General features: G+C 35.7%; 3 protein-coding genes across 3 annotated transcripts; all 3 read left to right on the top strand.

Annotated features, from left to right (window-relative positions):
• Positions 1 to 3,914: 3,914 nt before the first annotated feature.
• LOC18018333 (putative F-box/kelch-repeat protein At2g21680) lies at positions 3,915 to 5,126 on the top strand. Its single transcript, XM_006401932.1, has one exon. The coding sequence runs from the start codon at positions 3,915 to 3,917 to the stop codon at positions 5,124 to 5,126; it is 1,212 nt and encodes a 403-aa protein (XP_006401995.1).
• Positions 5,127 to 7,994: 2,868 nt separating this feature from the next.
• Positions 7,995 to 8,384, top strand: LOC112086537. Its single transcript, XM_024155506.1, has one exon. It carries the CDS (start codon positions 7,995 to 7,997, stop codon positions 8,382 to 8,384), a length of 390 nt encoding a protein of 129 aa, XP_024011274.1.
• Positions 8,385 to 8,492: 108 nt separating this feature from the next.
• LOC112086538 lies at positions 8,493 to 9,773 on the top strand. Its single transcript, XM_024155507.1, has one exon. The coding sequence runs from the start codon at positions 8,493 to 8,495 to the stop codon at positions 9,771 to 9,773; it is 1,281 nt and encodes a 426-aa protein (XP_024011275.1).
• The last annotated feature ends 3,277 nt before the right edge of the window (positions 9,774 to 13,050 follow it).

Genomic DNA, 13,050 nt, shown 5'->3' on the forward strand with positions numbered 1-13,050 from the left:
GATGATGAAGAAGAAGAAGTAGAAGAGGAAGAAGATAAGGAAAAGATGTGGAAAACACAAAAAAGAAGAAGACGTGACTAAAAAAAATCTTAAAGAATAAGAAGTAATAAAAGACATATAAAATGAAGAGGAGAAGGAAGAAGAAAAAAAAAGAAAAAAAAAAATTAAGAAGTAGACGTGAGAGAATAAGGAGAGATAAAGGTGGAAAACGATAAAGAAAGATAAGAAAAAGACAGTTTAGAAGAAAAACCAACATATAAATAAGAAGATGAAAAACGATTATGTGGAGACGAAAAATTCCCTTTTTTTTAGTTCAATTGGTTTGTGAGTTTCATACACTTATTTAGTAGCATTTTGGTCTTAAATTTTGGATGGTGTTTACTTTGGGATTTATTTTATTTTATCATCTATGTTTTAAATGATTTTTTTAATACTCTTCAGTCGTTAGTTTATAACATCAAGTTCTGTTGTACGTTTCTGAAACTCCTATGTCCGTGCCCAATCATATCTTAATAGTATTAAGATCTCAGGATTGCCAAATCATGAATTAAAATTAAAAATAGGAATACCTATTATGTTGCTTTGAAATATTGACCCTAGAGGTGGTTTATGCAATGGAACAAGATCCTTGGTAACACAATTGGCCAAACATGTTATTCAAGCCAGCCACATAACTGGTGAGTGTATTGGTCAAAAGGTCTTGATCCTACGAATGTTTGTTTCCCCCACCGAGACAAAATTTCCTTTTAGAATGAGGCGTAGAAAATTCCATGTAGCTATCGTCTATGCAATGACTATCAATAAAAGCCAAGGACAGACTTTGCAAAAGGTTGGACTGTATTTACCAAAACCCGTATTTTTCCATGGACAATTTTATGTGGCTATATCACGTGTTACTTCGAGAGTTGGTTTGAAGATTCTGATAATGGATACTATACATAAGCCACAAACCAATACTTTGAACGTTGTATACAAGGTCCTGTCTTTCAGAATGTAAGGAAACGATAGTTTATTTTATTTGTTTTGGTTTAGACTTTTACTAATTAAATGTTTTTTTAATGACACTTTGGTTTACTTATGCTTCAGAATTGATACTCTTTCTCTTTTTCCATTAATGGTTTTTCTATTTTTCCATAATCGATACTTTTACTAAACATAAAGTAAATCGAGTACAAAATTATAATAGTGTCTGAAAAATACACACTGAAACAAACTGCAATTTAAAGATCTGCAGTATTGGAATGTTGTACATCAGCAAATATTGATGCACATAGCAATAATGGTCATGGTTGATCAAATGATGAGTTTTTCCAAAAGTATCATTATCCAACTATCAAAATTTATGGGTTTATTAACGATACAGATCACAATATCATTATCCAACTATCGAAGTTTGCCAACAAGTCTACATTGTAGAAGTTTATATTTATTGTGTTTAGAAGTTTATATTTTTGTAATAATATAGCACGATATAATAATTATTAGAATAATATTTCATACAATTGTAGAAGTTTGGAATCTCCAGTATCAGCTATTCTTGATCTTGTGTGGTTAACAGCATTTCTACAATTGCAGGAAATAATCATAACACTTACCTCTCAAAGCTTGCGTGGCAAGCAGCGATTTATGAAATATGGAGAGAGTGTAATTGTTGGCTCCATCGAAACTCCCACAGAACCACTGACTCGGTGATTCTGCAGCTCTCTATCATCATTAAGAACAAAATCTCATCCTTCAGGTCTGTGAACCCTGTTGTGGCGAGTGATTGCATGCAATATTGGTTGTTTGGTTGTTCTTTATATTCCATCGTTGAAGATATCGATTGATCTTCCCCTAAGAATTTCTGGGTCCTGCTCTGATTGCTGCTCTGGGCCTCTTAAATTTGGGGCTCATTCATCCAAAATCATCTTTCATCCAAGATCTCTTCTGGACCTTCGCCAGCTATCTCCCAATTGGCATAATTTGCAATAGGGTTTGGTTCTTTATGGTTCAATTTGGTTTTTCGATTATGAGTTTGTAACTACTGTTGGCTTGTTGTAACCTTGAGTAAGCACTTTTGCTTTAGTTGTATTAATGAAATGAAAATGTTTAAAAAATAAAAACACATTAATAGTTTTCCTGTTTTTTTAGTAATATGGGAACAAATGTTTGAAAATTAAAATCTAATAAACATGGAATTAAATTTAAGCAAAATAAAATAATTTTCAAAAGATATAAATATTTGTGTTGACTAAAAAAAATTAGTCATAATTTACAATGGGATTTGGTTCTTTATGGTTCAATTTGGTTTTTCGATTATGAGTTTGTAACTATTGTTGGCTTGCTGTAACCTTGAGTATGCACTTTTGCTTTAGTTGTATTAATGAAATGAAATTTAAAAAAAAATAAAAACACATTAATAGTTTTCCTGTTTTTTAGTAATATGGAAACAAATGTTTGAAAATTAAAATCTAATAAACATGGAACTAAATTTAAGCAAAATAAAATAATTTCCAAAAGATATAAATACTTGTGTTGACTAAAAAAAATTAGTCATAATTTACAATGGGGTTTGGTTCTTTATGGTTCAATTTGGTTTTTCGATTATGAGTTTGTAACTATTGTTGGTTTGTTGTAACCTTGAGTAAGCACTTTTGTTTTAGTTGTATTAATGAAATGAATTTAAAAATAAAAATAAAAAACACATTAATAAGTTTCCTGTTTTTTTAGTAATATGGAAACAAATGTTTGAAAATTAAAATCTAATAAACATGGAACTAAATTTAAGCAAAATAAAATAATTTCCAAAAGATATAAATACTTGTGTTGACTAAAAAAAATTGTAAGGGAAAACTAACGTCGATAAAGCCTTTCGACTCTTCATTTTCATAACTCAAACTTGTAATTTTCAGATCGGTGAATTTCCAGAAATCTGATTCCGATTACAACTGAACAACACAAAGAATATATAAACCCTTTTTGATCAGTATTGTTTGTGCTGACGCGCGCAATAATAACTTCGAGGTAAGCAATTATTTTTTTTAATTTTTTTTTAGGCTGATTATATAGTTGAAGAAAATTTTGTTTCTAATAGTACAGAGAAAATTATAATTTATATTTTATAAGTAAATTAGTTAAACATCAATTGATTGTTTTATCGCTAATTAAAACTGACAAAATATATGAGATCTGATCCGAGATCTGATCTGATCAAGGCTAAAAATAAGATATTCAAAGGTTCAAAAATCTGGATCTATGTATTTTGATTCAAAGATAAGCATACCTAGATCCGATTTATATATAATTTTCTGTATTTTTAATATGTTTATAACGAATATTATAAAATTAGTTTTGAAAAATTTTATATGATATTTTTAGTTTATTTTTCTATTATGTATATGATTTTTATAGTAATTTATATTATTATTTTAAATTTTAGTTCTTTTAGGCGGCTTTAGATTGGATATAAGTGGATCCATATAAAATTTGAATATGTAGTGGTAGCAAATCGATGTGGATAGTTATTTATAACTGAAAAATTATTTAAGAGATTATTTTTCTTTTTTCCCCAACATAAATTATTTTTTCTCAACACGATCCTTTTTTAAAATATCAGATCTTTTGAAAAACATTATAAAAAAATATTATGGAAAATGTTTACAAGAACGGTTTGGAAAAGCTTAGGAACCAATATTAAAAGGTTTTCAGAGCTTTTCTGAAAAACAAATATGTGAAGAAAAAAAATGATAATGTATAATTACAACGAGATTTAAGAATTTTATGAAATCTTGAAATAAGAGAATAATTTACTAAGTGAAATGAAATTTTAATGTTTTCATTTCACTTATAAAATACACTAACAAAATTACTTCTTTTCAGATACTTGAATTAGGCTCGCTTCCCGTGGATTCGCTGCTGACTGACTTCAAACGACGATGGTTGTAATCACTGAAACTTCCGACGACTTTAATTGCGGCGATCCAGGTACAAACAAGAACTCGCAACAACTCCAGAATAAACGAAAAAAAGTCGAGAAAAATACTTCTTTCCACATTCCAGACGGAATCGCCGAAATAATTTTGGCAAAGGTTAGGAGACGTGGTTACCCTGTTCTAACTCTCGTCTCCAAAACCTTTCGTGGCCTCATCGTTACTCCGAGACTCCACGACTTGCGCTTGCGCCTTGGCGCTACCGAACCCATTCTTTACGCTTGCGTGGGATCCACTCTTTTTCTCAGAGGCCCTAGGTGGTGTATCCTCTATAGGAAACCCTACAGTAACTTGCCGAACACGGTTTCTGTGAGGTTGCTGGAAATCGACTCACTCCCTCCCATGCCTTGGGGATCTGCTGTGGTCACAATCGGGCACGAGATGTATGTGATTGGTGGATGCGTTGGCCTAACACGCACAAATGTTGTGTTTGTCATCGATTGCAGATTCCACACTTATCGCTTCCTCCCGAGTATGCGAGTGGCTCGTTGCGGCGCAGCGGCCGGAGTGTTCAACGGGAAGATATTCATAGTCGGAGGCTGTGAGATGCGAGCTATGGATTGGATGGAAACGTTCGATATAAAGGGTAACTTTTGGATAAGAGGCAGGTGGACAACAGGCATACCACCTTACGTGAGTAGCAAGTTTGTGACATATGCGGTTATGGAGAAGAAAATCTACATTTTGGGTGAAAGAATGTGTTATACTTACACTCCCGGAGAACAAGGAGGTTTACTAGAGTACGTGATGCCAGGAGAATTTATGAGTTTTTTTTGGCAAGAGTCTTCTTGTGTGATTGATGGTTTGTTGTTTTCCACTAATCCTCAACGGGGGCTTGGTGCATCTCCAATAATCATTTATGATCCAAAGCAGAAGATTTGGAGACCCTTGACTGGTTTACAAGGTTTTCCGGCTAATATCCTTCTTCACAGCTCTAAAATGGCGAATTTTGGTGGGAAGTTGGTGATTCTGGGACCCGATGAGTATTGGTATTTTTTGAATAAAGGGAAAAGAGAGATTTGGTGCGTAGAGATTGCTTTGGAAAGACGGCAAGGAGGTGAGATTTCGGGGAAGGTTGAATCAGTAGCGGTTGTGCTTACAGTCCCACAGCCAGAGTCATTGGCTTCAATTGATGTTTGCGCAACTGTTACCATTTGATGATTACATGCATGGGATGGTTTCTTACAGGTATATATGCTTATGGTCATGGGTATGGACTTTTGATGATGAATTCAGATATTGTAGTTAGCCTCCAAAACTTACTTGTCTTTTCATTATCTTGCAGGTGAAGGATCTTTATGAAGCAAAGTGGCTAAGAAGTTGTTATCTGACACCGTAAAACTAAGCTATGTGGAGTATAGGCTATTCTTTAACCGTCTTTATTTAAAAATAATAGTAATTTTAAATAATAAAATATTTTTTTTATCGTGAATATTGATGTAGACCAATATAATTATTTTTAAAAATTTTATGTGGACACCCTAAAAAGCATTTAGCATTACTTTTAAAATTCTAAACAATTAGATATATCAAGCAATAAAAATGATTCAAAGTTGCTTGAGGAAATCTAATTAAACAAATGATTATCTATACCAATTCAAACCGATGCTCTTCTGAACTAACCAATTTAGCATGATAATATTGACCAAATGGAATTAATCAAACAAACAGATTTTGGTAACTCATATGTGCATGATTCATTAACGAAGCAATAAGACAATTTACTAAACCAACCCAAACTATCGATTTATTAAACCAAGCAATAAATTTTGAGGGTATGAAACAAACGGATCAAATCAAATAATAAAGCACATATAGTTAAACAATAGAGAAATGCATCATGTTTCGTTCTATTGTGTAGCATGTCTTGATGATTAAGTCAATAAAATAATAACCAATAAATCACAAAATATCAAACAATCGAATCATAATTGAATTCATGTAGGTTGAGTTATGAAAACACGATCTGAAGCATGAGTCGGTATTATAATTTACTCAGTATAATTACCAATTCGATAATGGCTTGTGCTTATGAAAACATAGCAAAGCATGAAAAGCTAGTCCTAGATCGATTAAAATCCCAATAATGCATGTGCAGTACTATTTATCTCGATGGGGAAACCAGTTAAATCAGTTATCGGTTTTAGGGCAAATTTTGATTAAACTCATAAAACCCTAATATGATTCAGATTAAATCATTTTTGTTTTATATAACAAGATCTCAATATCTAATATATTTTATAAAATCTTTAATGAGAAATACAAAGATCAAACAATCAAATTATTATTCTAGATAAACATCGATCATTTTTTTATATAAATATGATTTGAGGAAACAGAGTCTAACATATGATCAAAATCGTAAAGGCATAGACTACCATAAAGATGAATTCGGGAAACGTATAACTTACCATCCTAGAAAAAAAAACTTTAGACTAAGTATCACATTTTATAGGGTAAGAAAAACATCTAGAGACTATCATGTTGATACCATGTTGTGAATAAGCTATCAAGAGAAAGAGAAAACTGGTGTATATTATTCCATGAATAATGAGAGGTAATACAAAGATTTAGTTATGCCCACAATCTACCGATGTGGGACTCTTATGTTAAACCTCTTTATAATATAGGTTTTATAATGGGCATACATATTAATAATTTATAACAATAAACACGTTATTGGTTTGATAATTTTTTTTTTTTAATTGAATATAAAATTGTATTCAATCAATTCATATTTTACATCAAGTGTTTCTGAGTTTGAGATTTATCAAAGAAAGAAAAAAACTTAGCTTCTGCACATTATTCACTAGTTGAAAACAGAAAGTTGAGGCTATCCTCAAATGATCGATCCCCTTGAAGTCGGATGGTGCTAAGCCGATTACGAACTGTTTTATCTAGGAGTTTTACCAGTCTCATCGGATGGGAAGGAAGTTCACCATGCCGCCTTGCATTCCTCTCTATCCACAGTTCATATATGGTTGCAGAAATATAAAAAGATGAAATCTTATGATTTTGGACCACACCCTTTATAATATTTTTTTCATATTTGATGTATCGTCTTTCTATTTTTTTTTCGTTGAAGAAAATAAATTCAAAGGGAATGAAATGAGAGAGCTGTTTGGTTAACAATTAGGAGTTCCTATCACTTGTCTTTGAAAAAGAGGGTGTTGGATTTAATAGTTTGGTTTTTTTGTCATCCATTTCATTTGAGCAAACTAGAAGTATATTGTAGCCCAACTAGGCCCATACAACATTAACAATACATCATAACAAACATGTTAATTAAAAGTTAGGGAAAACGACGTATTTCCCCATCGGAAGTATCATATAGTAAGGTTTCCTTTCATCGAGTAACCAGGATGGCGATAACGATTTTTCTTTGGCTGTAATAGAAGGATGGATCGATTATGGTATCTGTTATCGGTATGGGAGGCAACTTTTATATGGATTGTTCAATTGATTCGATGGAGGGATCTTAGCGGTGTAATAGAGATGGGCTGGTATATAGGAGAGAGTTTTCTGCAGTCAGATCTGCAAATAATAGAAAGAAAGGGGAGTCATAGAAACTCTATTTCCTTTACGTTTGAAGTCTGGATCTACTGTGATATGATTGATTCGAATGGAATCAAGGGAAATAACGATCTGCAATCCAAGAGATTCGGTTTGGGCGTCGGGATTGGATGCGGTAAAACATTGAGGGAGGATTCAAAACAGATCTTCACAGAATCCCAATCAAATACGATTGGAAGGAATCAATTACGGGAGAAAAAATCAAGATTTAAACCCACGGAGATTAATGCAGGGAAGGTCATACAAATATTAGCTTTCCCAAAAGTGATATCAGTATATCTAGATGGTGAGTCACAATTTCAAAAAAGAGATCTTCTTAGTATCAGAAAATTAAGAGAGACGAGAGGCTATATAAAGAAGCAAAGAGAAGCTAGTCTTCTCCATCAAACACAGAATCATCAACCTTTACTCATATTATCTGTCTTTATCGAGATCTCTCTACGGTATCAAAAAATGACTCAGAGCAATTTGGTGAGGCACGATGCAACAGGAAAGAAGGTTGAGGTCTCTTTGAAAAGAATGAAGATTACGGTTCCACGCTTTGACAACTCGGGGCTTATAGAAGAATATTCCAAGACTTTGATTGGTCGGTGTATGAACTCACCGATGCAAGATATGAAGATGCTTCTATACATGTTGCCACGAATTTGGAAGGTGGAGGAGAGGGTAGCTGGTGCGGATCTGGGACTTGGGAGATTTCAGTTTGATTTTGAAAGTGAAGAAAACATTAAGGAGGTCATGAAGATGGAGCCTTTCCACTTCGACTACTGGATGCTCTCGATTGTTCGGTGGACACCAATTGTCGATCCGTCGTATCCTTCAGCGATCATGTTCTGGGTATGAGTCATCGGTGTACCACTTCACTTCTGGGCTGACCCGACGTTCCGAACCATCGGGAAAGCTCTAGGAGACGTCAAGGAGGTGAATTTGGACGATGGCAAAGTCCAAGTCATGATTAACGGTTTGCGGCCTCTATGCTTTGAAACAGTGGTTGAGTTTCATGGCGGAGAAGAAACTACGGTTTTTTTGAGGTATGAGAAACTCTTTGGTTATTGTAGAATCTGCTACAGCCTCTGTCATGATCAGAAGATCTGCCCAAACCGAGCAGAGTATACGGAACGGAAGGTGCAAGAGGATCACTACGATGACTCCACACACAACTCAGGTGCTGTTACTTACAAAGCTGCGGTCAACTACGGTTCAAACAGGGCTAACGGAAACATTGGAAAACATGAAATGGGAAAGGTGAACTCCAATCACTTCCATGGTGGACAAAACAGAGGTAAAGGGAAGCTTTTTGGTCAAAAAGAGGAGGTGAAACAATCCCATATGGGAGAGAGTTACCGTTACCACAAAGGAAGAACAGACCGTCGGTATGGTGAAGGTTCGTCTAGAAGTGGGAGACCAACAAACTATGCTCCTCCAAAGGATCTACAATACCGGATAACAACAACGACGGCTGGTGTATCCAAGATCAGGAATGCAGAGATTGATGATGAATTTCAAAACAATAAAACTGGTGGAAGCTTGGAGGATACTGCCGCAGATATGGCAGCAAAAGGGAAAGATACATCAGATGCGGTTCTTAATACAGGGAAACAGGTGAGGAAAAGCCTAGTTTTTGACGACGAAGGATTAACAGCTCCGGAGGCACAAGAGACGAAAGAAAAGGTTCATGAAGAATTGATGAGCACCATGGAGGAAAACAATTTGGAAAACAAAGAAGATACAGATCATGATTGGGATGATTTATTAGCTAATGATGACTCTCTCATGGATTTTGAGATTGAAGGTACGATGGTGGAGAATTTTCAAGAGGATGCAACAGGGAAAAGTGAATTGGTGGAGCAAGGTGCTACTCTATTCGAACCAGGGGAACTGCAGTTGGAATCAGATGCGGTGAAGGACTTATTGGAACAGGAAGAAGGTGAAATCATGGTGAATTCTGGGGAAACCGATGCTGAACGTGACAGAACGAATATCATTGGTGTGGGTTCTGAGACAAATAACAGTGAGATGGGGACCATAATGGCCACTGTAATGGAAGGTACTGAGGTTGGAAATGAAGGGAACAAACCTGCAAATAGGAAGAAGATAATGAAAGGCTCATCTTTCGTTGGAGGCACTAGCAAAAAGAGGATGGTTCAAGCTCTGATTTCTCCCCGTAAGAAGCAGTCTGGCAAGGGTTCATCAAACCCAAAACTGGGACTGACTGGAACAAAACCTGCATAATAAATGAGGATACTTAGTTGGAATTGTCAAGGTATTGGCAGCCGATGGACAATAAGCTATCTTCGGGAGATTTGGAAAAAGCATAGACCAGAGTTTTTATTTATTTCAGAAACTAAAAATGATTTTTCTTTTATGCAACAATTTTAGTTTCATTTCGGTTATAATAAAATGTACACGGTTGAACCGTGCGAGGCAAGTGGTGGACTTGCTTTATTTTATGATAATTCTTTTGATGTCACTATTTTATTTTCAAATAATAGAATAATTGATGTTGAAGCGAAAATTCTCGGAAAAAGAGTATTTATATCTTTTATTTATGGGGATCCGGTTCCAAAATTGCGGGATCAAGTTTGGGAACGTTTAACAAGGATAAGCCTCACTCGTACAGAACCTTGGATAATAATTGGGGATTTGAATGAGATAACTGGAAATCATGAGAAACAAGGTGGCTTTTTAAGACATGCATCTAGTTTCGTGTCCTTTAATACGATGATACAAGATTGCGGTTTTCTAGAGTTTCCTTGCGTAGGAAATACAATGTCTTGGAGGGGAAGACGAAATGCAAAGATGGTTAGATGTAAGCTCGATCGAGCCTTGGCAAATGAGAATTGGCATGACTTATTTACATAATCCTTTGTCGAATATTTAGCAATGATTGGGTCGGACCACCGACCAATTGTCGCAACAATTGCGGATAAAATTCCTCATAAGAGGGCACAATTTAAATTTGACAAGAGATGGCTAGGACAAGACGGTTTGAAGGATACTATTACTAAAGGTTGGGAACTAAAGTATGGAGGAGAAGAGTTTCTATTTGTGGACAAAATCAGGAATTTTCGGCGAGAAATATCAAAATGGAGACACAATCTTCAATCATATGGGCGGGAAACAATTGAGAATCTAAAAAGGGCATTAGAGGAAATCCAAAATGATGATTCACGATCAGAAGAGGAAGTGATTGAAGTTTCAAAAAAACTAAAGGAAGCATATAGGGATGAGGAGTTATTTTGGCAACAGAAAAGTCGGAACCAATGGGCCATTTCAGGAGATAAAAATACAAAAATTTTCCATGCACAAGTGAAACAACGGAGAGCAAGAAATCGAATTATTGGCATACATAATGCGGCGGGCGAATGGGTTAATTCGGAAAAGGAAATAGAGAAGGTGGCGGTCAAGTATTTTGATGATTTATTCGTTTCAACCTCTCCAGTGGAATTTGATGAAGCTTTTGAAGAGATAAAACCGCTAATCACAGAAAATGATAATATAATGCTTACAGCAATAGCTACGGAAGAGGAAGTACGTAGTGCATTATTTATGATGAGCCCGGGAAAAGCTCTAGGACCAGATGGAATGACAGCACTCTTTTACCAACGCTTTTGGTCAATCATTAAGACAGATATCGTAAATCTAGTCAATAAATTCCTTGAAACTGGGGTCTCTGATAAGAGGCTAAACATGACAAATATCTGTCTAATACCAAAAACGGAAAGACCTACGAGGATGACAGAACTACGACCGATTAGTCTCTGTAACGTTGGTTATAAGATCATATCCAAGGTACTATGTCAAAGATTAAAAAGATTATTACCCGATCTTATTTCGGAAACCCAATCTGCCTTTGTGGCTGGACGACTAATATCGGATAACATACTGATAGCTCAGGAGATGTTTCACGGATTACCGACCAATAAGTCCTGCAAAAGTAAATATATAGCAATCAAAACGGACATGAGCAAAGCTTATGATAGAATAGAGTGGTATTTTATTGAACACCTTCTCAGACGCTTCGGGTTCGCGGAAAAATGGATAACATGGATGATGCAGTGCATTACTTCTGTACAATATAAAGTTTTGTTAAATGGACAGCCAAGGGGACAAATAATTCCGGGAAGGGGACTTCGTCAAGGAGATCCGCTATCACCAAACTTGTTTATACTTTGTACAGAAGTATTAGTGGCAAATATAAAGAAAGCAGAGAATGAAAAATTACTGACGGGACTTAAAATTGCAAGAGCAAGTCCATCAGTCTCACACTTACTTTTTTCGGATGATAGTCTATTTTTTTGCAAAGCAACCAAGGAGGAATGTCATAAGATTTTGAGTATATTACGGTTGTATGAAGGAGTTTCGGGCCAACAAATCAATTTTTGATAAGTCATCGGTTCAGTTTGGCCACACGGTCCCTGAGCTCGTACAAAATGAGCTCAAACAAATTTTAGGAATTATGAGGGAGGGGGGAACGGGATCTTACCTGGGTATCCCAGAAAGTATGGGTGGAGCGAAATCAAAGATTTTAAATTTTGTCGCAGACAGACAACAGACTCGGATTAATAGTTGGACCTCGAGATTGTTATCGAAAGGGGGAAAAGAAACTTTAATTAAGTCGGTGGCATCCGCAATGCCCACTTTTGTCATGTCATGCTTTCGATTACCTAAATCTACTACAGAAAAATTAACTAGTGCAGCGGCACGTTATTGGTGGAGCGCAGATGGTCATCACCGAGGTATGCATTGGGTGGCATGGACAGAGATGTGTAAGGAAAAAACGGAAGGCGGAATCGGGTTCTGAGATGTGGAGGATTTTAATACGGCGTTATTGGCAAAACAATTATGGCGACTGATAGATAAACCTGATTCATTGTTCGCACGGGTTTTCAAAGGACGATACTTTCGGAACGCAAGTCCTTTGGATCCGGTACGTTCTTACTCACCTTCCTATGGATGGCAGAGCATCATTTCAGCTAGATCTCTGGTTAATAAGGGGCTAATTAAAAGAGTTGGTTCAGGATGTTCTATCTCAGTATGGAATGATCCATGGATACCTTCTTCTCGCCCGAGATCAGCTACTTGTAAGGGTTTTAATTACTACCCGAACCTAATGGTCAATCACTTGATTGATCCAGCGACAAAAACATGGAATTTGGATTTGATAAGAGCAATTATTGAACCATTTGATGTGGAAATAATCCGGGAAATCCCTACCAGCAATACCTATAAGCCTGATCATTTGGGTTGGCATTACACAAAATCTGGAAAATATACGGTAAAATCAGGATATAAAACTGAGAGACTATTTTCATATGGGGGCTCAGAGGACCAATATGGACCAAATATTAAGGATCTACAAGCACATTCTTGGAGATTGAAATGCTCATCTAAGTTAAGACACTTATATGGCAAGCAATATCGGGATGCCATTCTGTGCCGGCTAGACTGCATACGCGAGGAATACATTGTGACACACAATGTGCAAGATGTGGAGCAGAGGAAGAAA

This window comes from Eutrema salsugineum, unplaced genomic scaffold, assembly GCF_000478725.1.
Source record: "Eutrema salsugineum unplaced genomic scaffold, Eutsalg1_0 scaffold_2, whole genome shotgun sequence".
Lineage (NCBI taxonomy): Eukaryota > Viridiplantae > Streptophyta > Magnoliopsida > Brassicales > Brassicaceae > Eutrema > Eutrema salsugineum.